Below are 16,306 nucleotides of genomic sequence, written 5' to 3'. Positions count from 1 at the left end.
ACCACCACAAGAGGATGATGATTCTGTAAACACACATGCAAAGTATTGCAAACTAATGTCATTTGTGTTTTACAATGTTATGTTACATAATGTATTACAACCATGTCTAAGTTATACCAGATTAAGGGTCATATACAGTACCAGCCTTTGGTAACCCCTAGAGCACCTCTGTCTGAGATGTCATTTCACACACAGTCAATAAAAATCAGCCTATCTGATGAGAGATTAGACATATATAGCTGAGTAAAATTATACCTTTGAGAACATACTGTAAAGTATGGTTATGACACAACCATATGGTCACTGCCAACAAACAGATACAGTTGCCTTTTACAGGAATGTGAACTATATAGCAGATTGTAGGATTGGGTTGCTTGTACCAACACACACCCCAGAAAGAGAAAGCCGGAGGCTTGGTAATAGGCAGACTTAACTCTGATCCACATAATCTTCAGTTAAGAACAAATTCTTATTTATAATGACAACCTACTGTTCCCCGGTAGGCTAACTGCCTAGTTCAGGGGCAGAATGGGGGATTTGATCCAGCAACCTTTCGGTTACTGGCCCAACGCTCTAACCACTAGGCTACCCTCCGCCCGAATGAATGGTGACATTATACAAGAATGATGACATTATACAAGAATGATGGCTTTGTGATTGAAGGAGTGGAGTAGACCCGCCCCGCACCTTTCACACTGACGCATGTGACTAACGTCATGCATTGTTTCCCCCCCATCGAGTACATTCAGACTCAACAGCTCAAGAGCTTTTAAGAGTCATTCAAAGTCTAGGAGATAAGCCAGTTGGGTGACTAAGATGAAATGTGAAATGACGGCTCGTAAGGTGAACAGGAAGTAGAAAGGACAAGCGAGGAGGATACTGCCAAGTCATTCTTGTTTGAAACAGGTTTAAAATCTTACAGCATACATGCTGATTTGGTTTACTGTTTAAGTTACAATGGCTGTACATGCAGGCTGCCATGTGACAAATGTCAACACACCTATACAGCCCCTCTGTTTGTGCAAATGGTGTCTGACCAATATACAGCACCATGTACAGGATGTTAAGTTAACTCATGTCTATAAAACAGACAACCAGTGAAATACAGGGCTATAGACATAAGTCCCATTTGAACTGAAGATGAAAAGACAAGACACCCTGTGAGTTTGGTTTGAGGTGATCAATGAGTCACTTTGCTCAAAAAGTATAATATACTGTAAAAGCATACAGAATAAGAATATGGTATCATAATACAAATGAAGATTCATAAAAATAAAACAAAATCAGTCAGCGACATCAGCTAATGACGTCACACCAAACATCCCCACCCATTGTCATTTCCCAGAAAACCCTCCCATAAAAACTCTTGAATCATCCTACCCATAACCGATTTAAATAGAACTTGAATCAAACAAATAAACAATATTATCCAATCAAAACAGGGTGCAAAAACTGTTCTCTAGAGATCGGCAAACTGAACATGCACAGGTAGGTTCAAGCGACATGTCCGTCTTGTTTTTAGTCACAGTGCAGTTTCAAAATGTGCAACTGACGTTGCACACAATCATGCTTCACAAGGCACAAGCTACTGGGGCTGATTGAGTCTCCCAGGTTTAAAGTGACCTCTCTCTCATCACCACTCTTCAACAGTATGTCTGAAAGACCTGCTGGTCTTCTTATTACAGACAATATTTTATACAGGTATAAATAAAACACAAATCTAAGACCAAGTTTGGTTTTCAACCCCTAGTAGCTTAGGTTGATTAGAGTAGGGGAAGCTGATCCTAAATTCTTTCTGATAAATCTAGTTAGTTAATCTAGTCAGCTCAATGTTAAAGCGAGGGCTGTGAGGAGTGGTCAAAGTAGTTACAGTGGGGAGTGGCCAGATGAACCAGTCCAGCAGGAATCTCCTACAGTAACATTGGCCCAGGACCACTCACCAAGTCATCCTTTAATGCCTTAAGAGTGGTCCAAGAACTGAGGGAATTAAAACATGGATTAAAAAAGGTATTTGAAACAATCATGGTAAAGATCTTTAAAAAAATTGAAGGGCTGTTGACATTTCAACATGGAGTATGTGTGGTAAACTTTTTTCACACAAGGACATAAAAGAAAAAAGGGGATGGGCTGGTGCCAGTGACAACCCAACCAACAGCCAGTCACACATTCTTTACCACTAACACAATCCTTCACAACAGTACACTTCTTTGGGAGGCACCACAGTTGAGTCTTTTCACTTCTGTAAAAATGTGTGCAGGTGTGTCCATACAGATGCATCTGCACACATGCACGCTCAAAAGCAACCATTAACACACCTCGCTCTCAGATACACAAGGCTGCTACTGCTTGTCATCCTGTGCAGCAGCAGGCGGGTCTTTCTCTTCTGCTGCAGCAGGAGGCATCACTTCCTGTTTCCTGTCTGTCCTGGACGGACTCTCCACCCTCGCCAGTGGCCCCTTCTGGATGGCCGGTTGCTCTTTGGAGTACGAGTGTCCACCCTCTGACCTGTCCCACGCCTCATTCTTGTAGCCCAGCGGGGCCGGGGGCTGGTAGCGGTACCTGTAGCCAAAGGCACGCAGGTGGTAGGTGTAGTACTCCAGCAGGTACATGAGAGACGCGTCCACATAGTGGAAAGACACAGACAGGTCCGAGCAGCAATTTGGCCCCTACGGGACAGTACAGAAGACCAAGGTTAGAGCCAGGATGGGGAAAGGAAAAGGGAGGGGGTACAGACAGTGAGGGAGGCCCAAGGCTCAGTTTAGCATTACAACAACAAACTGGACAGGGGACAGTGATTCATCTAACAATTTAGTAGTAAAACTAAAATGGAGTAGTCGTATCATGTCAGTAAGTCAAAAACACTGACCGTGCAAGGAGCTAAATTATAGGTTGTTCAATCAAAAATTGATCTTTTGACCAATGGATAAAAATAATTGTTAAGATACTAAGAAAACCAAAGGGTTCAAACCTCAGGTCTTTATAATTCGTTCAACATTTATTGGAGTTTTTACCCATGTAGAATGGCCAAGTTTAAGGAGACTAAATCCATGTAGGCCAGAGAAAAGTGGTAAATTTTTATTTTTTTAAATTCAGGAAAATAGTATGGCGTCAGCTAGGCTGGATGCTGTGCGATTGAGACAAGACATATTTTTATGTTTTAGTATAAGCTTTTCATATTAATGAGAAATTCCTGTCCCCCCCACAGATCTCAGAAAAACAAGCGTCTCTGAAAAGTCAGAGCATACCGCAAGCTTTTTATTTTTCAAAGCATTTTACATTTAAACTGAACAAAAATATAAATGCAACAATTTAAAAGCTGTTACTGAGTTACAGCTCAAATAATGAATGTATTTCAATGGACAAATTACCTTAGGTCCTAATCTATGGATTCACTACTGGGAATACAGCTATACAGTACATTCGGAAAGTATTCAGACCCCTTCACATTTTGTTACGTTACAGCCTTATTCTAAATAGTTCCCCCCCCCCCCTTCAATCTACACACGAAACCCCATAATGACAAAGCGAACAGGTATTTAGACATTTTTGCAAATGTATTTATACTGACTAGTCTCCTAGTCCCTGCAGCTGAAAAACATCCCCAGAGCTGCCACCACCATCCTTCACCCGTAGGGATGGTACTGGCCAGGTGACGAGTGGTGCCTGGTCTCCTCCAGACGGGACACTTGGCATTCAGGCGAAAGAGTTCAGTATTGGTTTCATCAGACCACAGAATCTTGTTTCTCATGGTCTGGGAGTCCTTTAGGTGCCTGTTGGCAAACTCCAAGCAGGCTGACATGCCTTTTACTGAGGAGTGGCATCCATATGGCCACTCTACCATAAAGGCCTGATTGGTGGAGTGGTGGAGTGCTGCAGAGATGGAACTCTGGAGCTCTGTCAGAGTGACCAACAGGTTCTTGGTTACCTGCCTGACCAAGGCCCTTCTCCCCCGATTGCTCAGTTTGGCCGGACGGCCAGCTCTAGGAAGAGTCTTGGTGTCTCCTAACTTCTTACAATGAAGAATGATGGAGGCCACTGTGTTCTTGGGCACCTTCAATGCGGCAGACATTTTTTTGGTACCCTTCCCCAGATCTGTGCCTTGACACAATCCTGTCTCGGAGCTTTATGGACAATTCCTTTGACCTCATGGCTTGGCTTATGCTCTGACATGCACTGTCAACTGTGGGACCATAGACAGGTGTGTGCCTTTCCAAATCATGTCCAAATCATTTGAATTTACCACAGGTGGACTCCAATCAAGTTGTAGAAACATAAAGGCTGATCAAAAGAAGAAAGATGCACCCGAGCTCAATTTCAAGTCTCATAGCAAAGGATCTGAATACTTATGTAAATTAAGTTATTTATACATTTGCAAACATTTAAAAAAAAAAAAACATTTCTGCTTTGTCATTATGGGGTATTGTGTGTAGATTGATAATTTTAGAATAAGGTTGTAACGTAACAAAATTTGAAAAAAACTGAAGGGGTCTAAATACTTACCGAATGCACTGTACACCTGTAGGTCAGACACCTTAACCTGTCTGGGCTAGGGGGCAGTATTTTCACGGCCAGATGAAAAAACATACCCAATTTAAACAGGTTACTACTCTGGCCCAGAAACTAGAATATGCATATTATTAGTAGATTTGGATAGAAAACACTGAAGTTTCTAAAACTGTTTGAATGGTGTCTGAGTATAACAGAACTCATATGGCAGGCAAAAACCTGAGAAAAATCCAAGCAGGAGGTGAAAAGTCTGAGAATTGTAGTTCTTTTGATTCTCTAATGAAGCTCCAGTGTCTGTGGGGTGACGTTGCACTTCCTAAGGCTTCCATTGGCTGTCTGAAGCCTTCAGAAAGTGGTTTGAGCATTTTCCTGTCACTGGGCAGAGTATAGGAGCTCAGTTACTGAGTGGTCTGCCTGGCAACAAAGGGATTGGATATGCTCGGTCCCGCAAGCGCGCCCCTCCTTTTTCTTCTTGAATGAATATGCCATTGTCCGGTTGGAATTTAACGTAAAATTGCGATAATATACCATAAAGATTGATTTTAAAACAGCGTTTGACATGCTTTTAAGTACGGTAATGGAACATTTTGACTGTCTCTCGTTCCGCACTCGCGCGTTATGCCTTTGGATAAGTGATCTGTAAGCACGAACAAAACGGAGGTATTTGGACATAACTATGGATTATTTGGAACAAAAACAACATTTCTTGTGGAAGTAGCAGTCCTGGGAGTGCATTCTGACGAAGATCAGCAAAGGTAATACAATATTTCTAATACTAATTCTGAGTTTAGGTTGCCCCAAATTTGGCAGGTGTCTGAATAGCTCGCCGTGATGGCTGAGCTATGTATTCAGAATATTGAAAAATGTGCTTCTCCGTAAAGCTATTTTAAAATCTGACACAGCGGTTGCATAAAGGAGTAGTCTATATATAATTCTTAAAATAATTGTTGTGTATTTTGTCAACGTTTATGTGTATTTTTTAAATTGATGTGCACATTCACCGAACGTTTTAGTGGGAATACATTTTCTGAATATCACGCGCCAATGTAAAATGCTGTTTTTGGATATAAATGTGAACTTTATCGAACAAAACATACATGTATTGTGTAACATAATGTCCTAGGAGTGTCATCTGATGAAGATCGTCAAAGGTTAGTGCTTCATTTCGCTGTGTTTTGGGTTTTATTGACACATGTCCTTGCTTGGAAAATGGCTGTGTGATTATTTTTGTCTATGTACTCTCCTAACATAATCTAATGTTTTGCTTTCGCTGTAAAGCCTTTTTGAAATCGGACAATGTGGTTAGATTAACGAGAAGTGTATCTTTAAAATGGTTTAAAATAGTCGTATGTTTGAGAAAGTTAAATTATGACGTTTTTGAATTTTCCGTCCTGATATTTCACTGGCTGTGTCCCGCAGGTGGGACGCTAGCCCATAGAAGTTAAAAAAAGTAGGGGCGTGGATCAGAACACCAGATATTGACAGGTTACCGCCATTTGGACAAATCACCTTCGTATAGTTGATCAGGCTTTTGGCCTGTGGAATGTTGTCCCACTGTGCAAAGTTACTGGATATTGGCAGGAACACTGTCGTATACTTCGATCCAGAGCACCAAAACATGCTCAATGACTAACATGTCTAGTGAGCATGCAGACCATTGAAAAACTGGGACATTTTCAGCTTCTAGTAATTGTGTACAGATCATGCATTATCATGCTGAAACATGAGGTGAGCGGCGGATGAATAGCACGACAATAGGTCTCAGGATCTCGTCACAGTATCTCTGCGCATTCTAATTGCCATCGATAAAATGCAATTGTGTTCGTAGTCCGTAGCTTATGCCTGCCCATACCAAAGCCCTAGCACCACTGGGCACTCGGTTCACAACGTTGACATCAGCAAACTGCTTGCCCACACAACAATACATGCTGTCTGCCATCTGACCTGTACAGTTGAAACCGGGATTCTCCAACATGCCAATGGCCCACTGAAGTTGGTTACAATACCGAACTGCAGTCAGGTCAAGACCCTGGTGAGGACAACATGCACGCAGGTGAGCTTCCCTGAGACGGTTTCTGACAGTTTGTGCAGAAATTCTTCGGTTGTGCAAACCAGTTTCATCAGCTGTCCGGGTGGCTGGTCTCAGACGGTTCCGCAGGTGAAGAAACTGGATGTCAAGGTCCTGGGCTGGCGTGGTTACACGTGTTCTGCGGTTGTGAGGATGTTGGACGTACTGCCAAATTCTATAAACTAAGTTGGTAGAGCAATGTATATTAAATTATCTGGCAACAGCTCTGGTGTACATTCCTGCAGTCAACATGCCAATTGCATGCTCCCTCAACTTGAGACATATGTGGCATTGTGTTGTGTGACAAAACTGCACATTTTATAGTGGCCTTTTATTGTCCCCAGCACAATGTGCACCTTTGTAATGATTACACTGTTTGTTCAGCTTCTTGATATGCCACATCTGTCAGGTGGATGGAATATCTTGGCAAAGGAGAAATGCTTACTAACAGATCCTGACTGGTTGCATCACTGCCTGGTATGGAAACTGCTCGGCCTCCGACCGCAAGGCACTACAGAGGGTAGTGCGAACAGCCCAGTACATCACTGGGGACAAGCTTCCTGCCATCCAGTAACTCTATACCAGGCAGTGTCAGAGGAAGGCCCTAAAAATGGTAAGACACTCCAGCCATCCTAGTCATTGACTGTTTTCTCTGCTACCGCATGGCAAGCGGCACCAGAGCGCCAAGTCTAGCTCCAAGAGGCTTCTAAACAGCTTCTACCCCAAGCCATAAGACTCATGAACATCTAATGAAATGGCTACCCTGACTATTTGCACCCCCCCCCCCCCCTTTACACCACTGCTACTCTCCGTTGTCGTCATCTATGCATAGTCACTTCAATAACTCTACCTACATGTACATTTGAAGTCGGAAGTTTACATACACTTAGGTTGGAGTCATTGAAACTTGTTTTTCCAACACTCAATTTCTTGTTAACAAACAATAGTTTTGGCAAGTCAGATGGGACATTACTTTGTGCATGACACAAGTCATTTTTCCTACAATTGTTTACAGACAGATTATTTCACTTGTCAGGGTTCACCTAGGGGTCATGATAGGGGCTGTACCAAATGTTTGATGTCTTATAATAACTGATTATGCTTATGTTGTATTAATAAGGGGAGGGGTTATAAGACCCCTCCCTCCTTACATATATAGGGTCCTAGACCACAGATTAACTATATACACTGCTCAAAAAAAGGGAACACTTAAACAACACAATGTAACTCCAAGTCAATCACACTTCTGTGAAATCAAACTGTCCACTTAGGAAGCAACACTGATTGACAATAAATTTCACATGCTGTTGTGCAAATGGAATAGACAACAGGTGGAAATTATAGGCAATAAGCAAGACACCCCCAATAAAGGAGTGATTCTGCAGGAGGGGACCACAGACCACTTCTCAGTTCCTATGCTTCCTGGCTGATGTTTTGGTCACTTTTGAATGCTGGCGGTGCTTTCACTCTAGTGGTAGCATGAGACGGAGTCTACAATCCACACAAGTGGCTCAGGTAGTGCAGCTCATCCAGGATGGCACATCAATGCGATCTGTGGCAAGAAGGTTTGCTGTGTCTGTCAGCGTAGTGTCCAGAGCATGGAGGCGCTACCAGGAGACAGGCCAGTACATCAGGAGACGTGGAGGAGGCCGTAGGAGGGCAACAACCCAGCAGCAGGACCGCTACCTCCGCCTTTGTGCAAGGAGGAGCAGGAGAAGCACTGCCAGAGCCCTGCAAAATGACCTTCAGCAGGACACAAATGTGCATGTGTCTGCTCAAACGGTCAGAAACAGACTCCATGATGGTGGTATGAGGGCCCGACCTCAACAGGTGGGGGTTGTGCTTACAGCCCAACACCGTGCAGGACGTTTGGCATTTGCCAGAGAACACCAAGATTGGCAAATTCGCCACTGGCGCCCTGTGCTCTTCACAGATAAAAGCAGGTTCACACTGAGCACGTGACAGACGTGACAGAGTCTGGAGACGCCGTGGAGAACATTCTGCTGCCTGCAACATCCTCCAGCATGACCGGTTTGGCGGTGGGTCAGTCATGGTGTGGGGTGGCATTTCTTTGGGGGGGCCGCACAGCCCTCCATGTGCTCGCCAGAGGTAGCCTGACTGCCATTAGGTACCGAGATGAGATCCTCAGACCCCTTGTGAGACCATATGCTGGTGCGGTTGGCCCTGGGTTCCTCCTAATGCAAGACAATGCTAGACCTCATGTGGCTGGAGTGTGTCAGCAGTGCCTGCAAGAGGAAGGCATTGCTGCTATGGACTGGCCAGCCCGTTCCCCAGACCTGAATCCAATTGAGCACATCTGGGACATCATGTCTCGCTCCATCCACCAACGCCACGTTGCACCACAGACTGTCCAGGAGTTGGCGGATGCTTTAGTTCAGGTCTGGGAGGAGATCCCTCAGGAGACCATCCGCCACCTCATCAGGAGCATGCCCAGGCGTTGTAGGGAGGTCATACAGGCACGTGGAGGCCACACACACACTATTGTTTAAGTGTTCCCTTTATTTTTTTGAGCAGTGTATATCACACACATTATGAGTTTTAATATTGTTCCACAGTACTTTTCTAGTCTCTGCCTCTTCTAAAGAAACTGTCTGAGAAATGTGTGAGTTCAGGGTGTCTGAGAAGAGCCTAAAAGATAAAAGATGCAGACACAGAACTCCCCAGGGAGTGTAAGAGATAAGAGACTAGTCAGACATTCCACTATAAATCAAAATTGGGTAGTGGACATTTAACTGCTAAGCTATTAGACAACACTGAAACTATGTTTGTGTAGCTGTGGATGCATGGGCTTGGTCTCATGAGTAGAAGGTAATGACGTAGGCAGTGACATTAAGGCTGGACTTCGGGTTTAATAAAATAAGTTGGACTTTGACTATTTTGCAGAACATACTCTGAAACATGCGTTTTATGTTCCTGTTGTCAACTTCTGTCTGCAATTGCATTAAAGGTTTTTGAATGACTTAATAAAAAGGTGGTCATAATGATCATTTCAACAATGAGCCAATGATTGACAAGGAAACAAACCCCAACACACTATCACAATTCCAGTGGGTCAGAAGTTTACATACAGTAAGTTGACTGTGCCTTTAAACAGCTTGGAAAATTCCAGAAAATGATGGCATGGCTTTAGAAGCTTCTGACAGGCTTATTGACATAATTTGGGTCAATTGGAGGTGTACCTGTGGATGTATTTCAAGGCCTACCTTCAAACTCAGTTCCTCTTTGCTTGACAACATGGGAAAATCTAAAGAAATCAGCCAAGACCTCAGAATTTTAAAAAAAGACCTCCAGAAGTCTGGTTCATCCTTGGGAGCAATTTCCAAACGCCTGAAGGTACCACATTCATCTGTACAAACAATAGTACGCAAGTAAACACCGTGGGACCATGCAGCCGTCATACCGCTCAGGAAGGAGACGCGTTCTGTCTCCTAGAGATGAACGTACTTTGGTGCAAAAAGTGCAACTCAATCCCAGAACAGCAGCAAAGGACCTTGTGAAGATGCTGGAGGAAACAGGTACAAAAGTATCTATATCCACAGAAACTAATCCTATATCGACATAACCCGAAAGGCCGCTCTGCAAGGAAGAATCCAATGCTCCAAAACCGCCATAAAAAAAGCCAGACTACGGTTTGCAACAAAGATTGTACTTTTTGGAAAAATGTCCTCTGGTCTGATGAAAGAAAAATAGAACTGTTTGGCCACAATGATCATTGTTATGTTTGGAGGAAAAGGGGGGAAGCTTGCAAGCCGAAGAACACCGTCCCAACCGTAAAGCACGAGGGTGGTAGCATCATGTTGTGGGGGTGCTTTGCTGCAGGAGGGACTGGTGCACTTCACAAAATAGATGGCATCATGAGGAAGTAAAATTATGTGGATATATTGAAGCAACATCAAGACATCAGTCAGGAAGTTAAAGCTTGGCCGCAAATGGGTCTTCCAAATGGACAATGACACCAAGCCAAGTTGTGACAAAATGGCTTAAGGACAACAAAGTCAAGGTATTGGAGTGGCCATCACAAAGCCCTGACCTCAATCCTATAGAACATTTGTGGGCAGAACTGAAAAAGCGTGTGCGACCAAGAATCAGGCCTACAAACCTGACTCAGTTACACCAGCTCTGTTAGGAGGAATGGGCCAAAATTCACCCAACTTATTATTGGAAGCTTGTGGAAGGCTAACCGAAACATTTGACCCAAGTTAAACAATTTAAAGGCAATGCTACCAAATACTAATTGAGTGCATGTAAACTTCTGACCCACTGGGAATGTGATGCAAGAAAGAAAAGCTGAAATAAATCACTACTATGATTCTGACATTTCACATTCTTAAAATAAAGTGGTGATCCTAACTGACCTAAGACAGGGAATTTTTACTAGGATTAAATATCAGGAATTGTGAAAAACTGAGTTTAAATGCATTTGGCTAAGGTGCATGTAAACATCTGACTCAACTGTACATACTACCTCAACTAACCGATGCCCACACACATTGACTCTGTACCGGTACCCCCCTGTATATAGTGTCACTATTGTTGTTTTACTGCTGCTCTTTTAAAATTACTTGTTACTTTTATCTCTTATTCTTGTGTGCATTTTTTTTAACCTGCATTGTTGGTTGGGGGCTCATAAGTAAGCATTTCACTCTAAGGTCTACACCTGTTGTATTCGGCGCATGTGACTAATAAAATTAGATTTTAACAGCGATAAACTAATTTGTTCACAAAATTGAGAAATAAGCTTTTTTGGCATATGGGGGGAAAAAAACAGCTCTTTTATTGAATCTTATGAAATATGGGACAAACACTTCACATGTTGCGTTCATATTTTTGTTCAGTGTAATTCTGCTCGTGTCAGGTTACATTTTGCGACCCGAGGAAACAACTTTACAGATGACCACAACAACAAAAAATCGTCAAAGTCTCTGCAGGAAGCGGCACTGGTCTGTCAACAGAGCGCTGTGTTTATTTTCGGATGCATTGGGTTAAGAAATTAGACTTTTTTAATATAAATGTTAGAGAAAGACCCCACTGACCAATCCAGAACAAGAAGAATCATAATTTGTCTTAGTAAAATGGATTTTATAACATGAGGAAGTGAAATTGCATCACTGAAGCGCATTTACACCCACTCTGGGCAGTGACTGTACACCCTCAAATTACACACTTATCTGGGAACACAATCAGTCACTTGTCCTTCCCTCTTCCCTTTCAACCTGTTCCAGTTCTGTCTTGGGTCAATAAGGAAATCTCATGAAATGCTGTACAGAAGACAAGGTACAGTACTATAGAAACCACAGTCACATAGTCAGATCCTACTGACAATGAATAGCCTACACATGGCAAAACAAGGAATAACTGGTAGTTATTTTGTACTTTTTAAAAAATTTATTTTAACCCCCTTTTTCTCCCCAATTAGAATCTTGTCTCATCGCTACAACTCCCCAACCGGCGCCGGAGGTGAAGGTCGAGTCATGCGTCCTCTGAAACATGACCCGCCAAACTGCACTTCTTAACACTTGCCCGCCAGCCGCACCAATGTGTCAGAGGAAGCACCGTTCAACTGAAAACCGAGGCCCGCCTGCAGGCGCCCGGCCCGCCGCAAGGAGTCACTGGAGCACAATGAGCTAAGTAAAGCCCCCCCGGCTAAACCCTCCCCTAACCCAGACAACGCTGGGACAATTGTGCACCGCCCTATGGGACTCCCGATGACAGCTGGTTGTGATACAGCCTGGGATCGAACCCAGGTCTGTAGTGATGCCTCTAGCACTGCAATGCAGTGCCTTAGACCGCTGAGCACCTCGGGAGGCCCAACTGGATGCTTTTTAAACCATATCAAATCCCAACTCAGCAGGAGTTGCTTTACATGTTTGTATCATGATAAAGCTAAGGTGAATGATAATTAGCCTTAAAAAGGCTTCACCCACCTTATTAACTGGCCACATTAGCAGGGATAGCAGCAGCACTGGCGAAACTGGTTTCACTAGGACATATCTGGTGTCATCTTAGGCTAGGTTGGGTCTATTCAGTAAATAGTCCATGACGTCTACCACTAGGGCTGTGACGTCATGGAATTTTGGATGACTAATTGGCCAGCCAAATGACCACGGTTACCATAATAACCGTTCGAATAGCACAACATATACACACATTTTCTTCCCTCCTGACCGCATGTGTTGCCTTAGAAATAAAATACAAATGTATTACGTGCTTTTCGCGACACCCAAAGTCACTTTACATACACAAGAAAATCTGCAGGATAAAAAGCAATACAATTACATTAAAATAGAATGAATAGAATGGGCATCGCCATTTAAGTCAATGATGGCATAATGGGTGGACTGGCGGCCATTGCGAGTGTACCCATAGGTGCAAAGCAGGAAGTAAAATATATGCTGTGATTAATTGATTCGAACGGACATTACAAAAAAAATACATTCATTCAATTGCATGAGCCACATCAGTTATAATTTTAACATTCTACATTACCATGGAAATGATTGCATCACATTACTGTCACATTTCCAGGGTTAGAAGTTCTAAGCACGTTCTATTCATTCTATTATACTTTGGGGTTCCATGGTTGCCATGGCGCCACGAGGAAGCCTAGGCAGAGAGCTCATGTACAATTGTAAATATTGGGTTGTTTTAAGTCTTTATGGGATTTTTTACACTAACTGTTTTTTATGACTTATTGAGTGTTATGGAGCTAATGGTTTTGACCCATGGAGTTGCTGGACAAATGGCAAGTCCGGATGTTACTGTAAATAAATGCATATTGCCTAGTATTGAACTAAATCACATCTAAGCCTCTAACTTACTTATTCAGCCCAACAACAGCCAATATCAGCCTCCAGGTACCTACCTCTGAGATGGGGTAGTAGCAGTAGCTCCAGTACCAGAAGCTCTTGGGGAACTTGGAGGTAAGGTGCTGCTCAGGGACAAAGGGGTGGAAAGTCTCCCTGAGGACGGTGTCTCTGGCGTCCCCGGCCACCACCCCCACCTTCTCCATGCACTGGCCCATGGCCAGGTCCTCCACGTGGGTGGTGTGGGTGCACACCTTGGTCTTGAAGCCATCCACAAACCTCTTAAGGGCCTCTTTGCTCAGCACGTAGCCTGCCCCGCCGCTCATGTAGCCCTGCTTGGTGTAGGGCTTAAACCTGCGTCCAAAGTAGATGGGCTCCTCTGGCGTGTGATTGGCCAGCACCCAGCGCAGGTTGTCCACGACAACGTAGGTGTCATCGTCAGCCTTAAGGAACCAGTCAGCCTCGTCTCCATGGTTCTCCAGGGCGTAGTGGAAGGCCCGGATGGTCTTCCAGTAGAGCTGGTCGCGGCCTTCCTTGGTGCCCAGCCCCACAGTGGGGAAGTCAGGGTCTTCCACAGAGCTCATGAACACCACCACGTTACAGTGGCGGCTCCAGGTGTTCTTTACATGGCGGGCCTTCTTCTGCAGGTTGTTGGGCCCTGTCATCACCCAGCAAAGGATGCGCACCTTCTTGTACAGCTCATCTGCCATGTGGCTGTCCTCACCTGGTGGTGGTGGGGAGTTAAGAAGGACATTTACTTTTTTGCACTTGATTATTGAAGTTCATTATCCATCAGTCTGCATGTCTTCAGATCCAACTGCACAGAATCAAAGACCCCATTGTTCTAAATAATGGATGATAATTGCCTTTTTATTCATTTAAATCGTATTTAGGGATATATGGAAATACCGCCTAAAGCCACAGCATGATCTAATGACCAATTAGGTTACTGTTGCACTCTGTATGAAGATAAATACAGTAGACTAGTTTCTTCTTGTGCAGACAAATCAATGTTTATTATTAGCTAATGTTTATTCTAAGAAGACAAAGGCATAACAACTTACATTTCCCTGGGCTATTGTAAATATGTACATATGTAAAATGGCAATGAGTCAGGATTTTTACATTACCACATCCACACTGTGGTTTCTAGAAGAGTGAACAAACAGAACATAGGCCTATACAGTAGTAAAATGTGTAACGCAACCCATGATGGTCATATTACTTCTTCAACCCAACCCCTCTTTGGAACAAAGGTGGCTTCCGTTACCCGATTTAGCAGATAACCAGGAAGTACCATCCACTTCACAGCCTCAACAACCATTAAAGACTGAAGTTTTAAATAACACTGGAGACGATCAGATTCATTATCAAGATAGACTTGGCAAGACAACCACATACTTAACAGATAAGGATGTGCTAAGCACATAATGGAAGTACATGAGTCATGACTCTTTATAAATGCATTCATATTTGAGATCTCAAATGTATTTAACGTTACCGGCTCAGTGGCTCTACTTGAAATCTGTCAAGATTAGAAGACACATAGAATCATGTCAAGCTTAGTGTTGACCCCTGGCTGTTAAAACTACCATCTCCTTCTGGCACTGTACCTTTGTGGTGGGGGTGGTTGAGGTTGAAGAGAGCCGACCTCTCCTTCTTCCAGTTCTTGCTGTCCTCCTCCAGCTCACGTAGCTGAGCTGCTGTCTTCTCCAGGCCATCGAGCTGAGAACGTGTTGAGAAGGTCCTCTCGAACCATACCTGCCGTAGGAACACATAGAGCGTACAGGTCCCCACCAGGAAGCCTACGAGGAAGGCACAGCGCGAGCCCAGCGCCTTCATGACGAACTCAAACAATGTGCCTCAAGCTGAATCCCTATTTCAAGAGTCAAAACAAACAAGAGAGGCAGGGCGGTGTTAACTTAGAGCTGGGTTTCCAAAACTCGGTCCTTGCTCGCTCCCTCCCTCTCCCTCTGGGTGTACATTTTGATTTATGCCCTAGCACTACACATCTGATTCAAATAATGAACTCATCATCAAACTTGGATTATTTGAATCAGCTGTGTAATGTTAGGTGCACGTTTGGGAAACCCCCACTGTTTGACAGACATGTACAAATGAACGCCATCCATGCTGGGCACTATGCAAAGAAATGGGTGGGAGATTAGTATATGGTGTGTACATTATTGGAGTAGAGAGAATTAATCATTAGTTCATTTGGCTGACTACTTTCATTGTAGCTAGTTATATGATAATGTAAACAGCATGCCAATACATTTTAGATCTGTGATCTCAAATAAAATACAGCTACGCTTGGTACATAGCTGACCTTGCCATACTTTGTTAGCTACCAATACGTCTGGCGGAAATGTCAAAAGAGAAATTGGTGGTTAGCAGGCCCTTACCACTAACGTTACTTGAACACCATTGCGGAAAAGTCCCTCTCTTGGGTCCAGTTGAATAGTGGGGAAACTGTGGCGCGTGTCATGTTAGAGAGCCATCTGCTTACGAGTAAAACACCATCTCGTCAAAAACAAATAACGTTACCACTTGGCGTTGAAGGGATGAAAACAGTCTTCTCTTGGAATATTCTTTACCTAACTAGCTCTGTGGGTTTGGTTGCTAGCCGCATCTCACATTATCCTTTTCAGCCAGCCAACTATGGATTAGAAATAGCGAAACAAGACATCAATTCCAACTGTCATCCGAAACCAATACTGATTCTCTGAGAGTATCCTGTGTCTTTCATATTATGTCAAAATAAACTACCTCAGCCACAGGCTCAACTTCGATGTAAAACCAGTATGATTTTATCGAGGTATAAAATAACGTGTAAAACGCTTTACGGTGGCTGTGTTGCATTTACAGGAAACGCCAACATTAGCTTCTAATGCGCAGGCCCACAACA

The 16,306-nt window shown here is 43.5% G+C and overlaps 1 protein-coding gene across 1 annotated transcript; it reads right to left on the bottom strand.

Annotated features, from left to right (window-relative positions):
* Positions 1-872: 872 nt before the first annotated feature.
* Positions 873-16,306, bottom strand: c1galt1lb (core 1 synthase, glycoprotein-N-acetylgalactosamine 3-beta-galactosyltransferase 1, like b). The gene is made up of 6 exons (XM_014132760.3): positions 16,168-16,306; positions 15,996-16,057; positions 15,804-15,899; positions 15,012-15,274; positions 13,458-14,122; positions 873-2,666 (listed from the first exon to the last, which is right to left on the bottom strand). Exons 4-6 carry the CDS (start codon positions 15,238-15,240, stop codon positions 2,340-2,342), a joined length of 1,221 nt encoding a protein of 406 aa, XP_013988235.1. The 5' UTR covers positions 15,241-15,274; positions 15,804-15,899; positions 15,996-16,057; positions 16,168-16,306; the 3' UTR covers positions 873-2,339.

This window comes from Salmo salar, chromosome 12, assembly GCF_965601325.2.
Source record: "Salmo salar chromosome 12, fSalSal1, whole genome shotgun sequence".
NCBI lineage: Eukaryota > Metazoa > Chordata > Actinopteri > Salmoniformes > Salmonidae > Salmo > Salmo salar.
Note: the sequence above shows the minus strand (reverse complement) of the source record. Positions and strands in the feature narration are given on the sequence as shown.

What these genes read in the sequence shown, in the direction of transcription:
- c1galt1lb (XM_014132760.3), bottom strand. Translation starts at nt 15,240, where the DNA reads ATGAAGGCGCTGGGCTCGCGCTGTGCCTTCCTCGTAGGCTTCCTGGTG. An exon ending in CAACCACCCCCACCACAAAG is followed by an intron (nt 14,123 to 15,011) that starts GTACAGTGCCAG and finishes CACCACCACCAG; the next exon opens with GTGAGGACAGCCACATGGCA. An exon ending in GCTACTACCCCATCTCAGAG is followed by an intron (nt 2,667 to 13,457) that starts GTAGGTACCTGG and finishes ACTGTCCCGTAG; the next exon opens with GGGCCAAATTGCTGCTCGGA.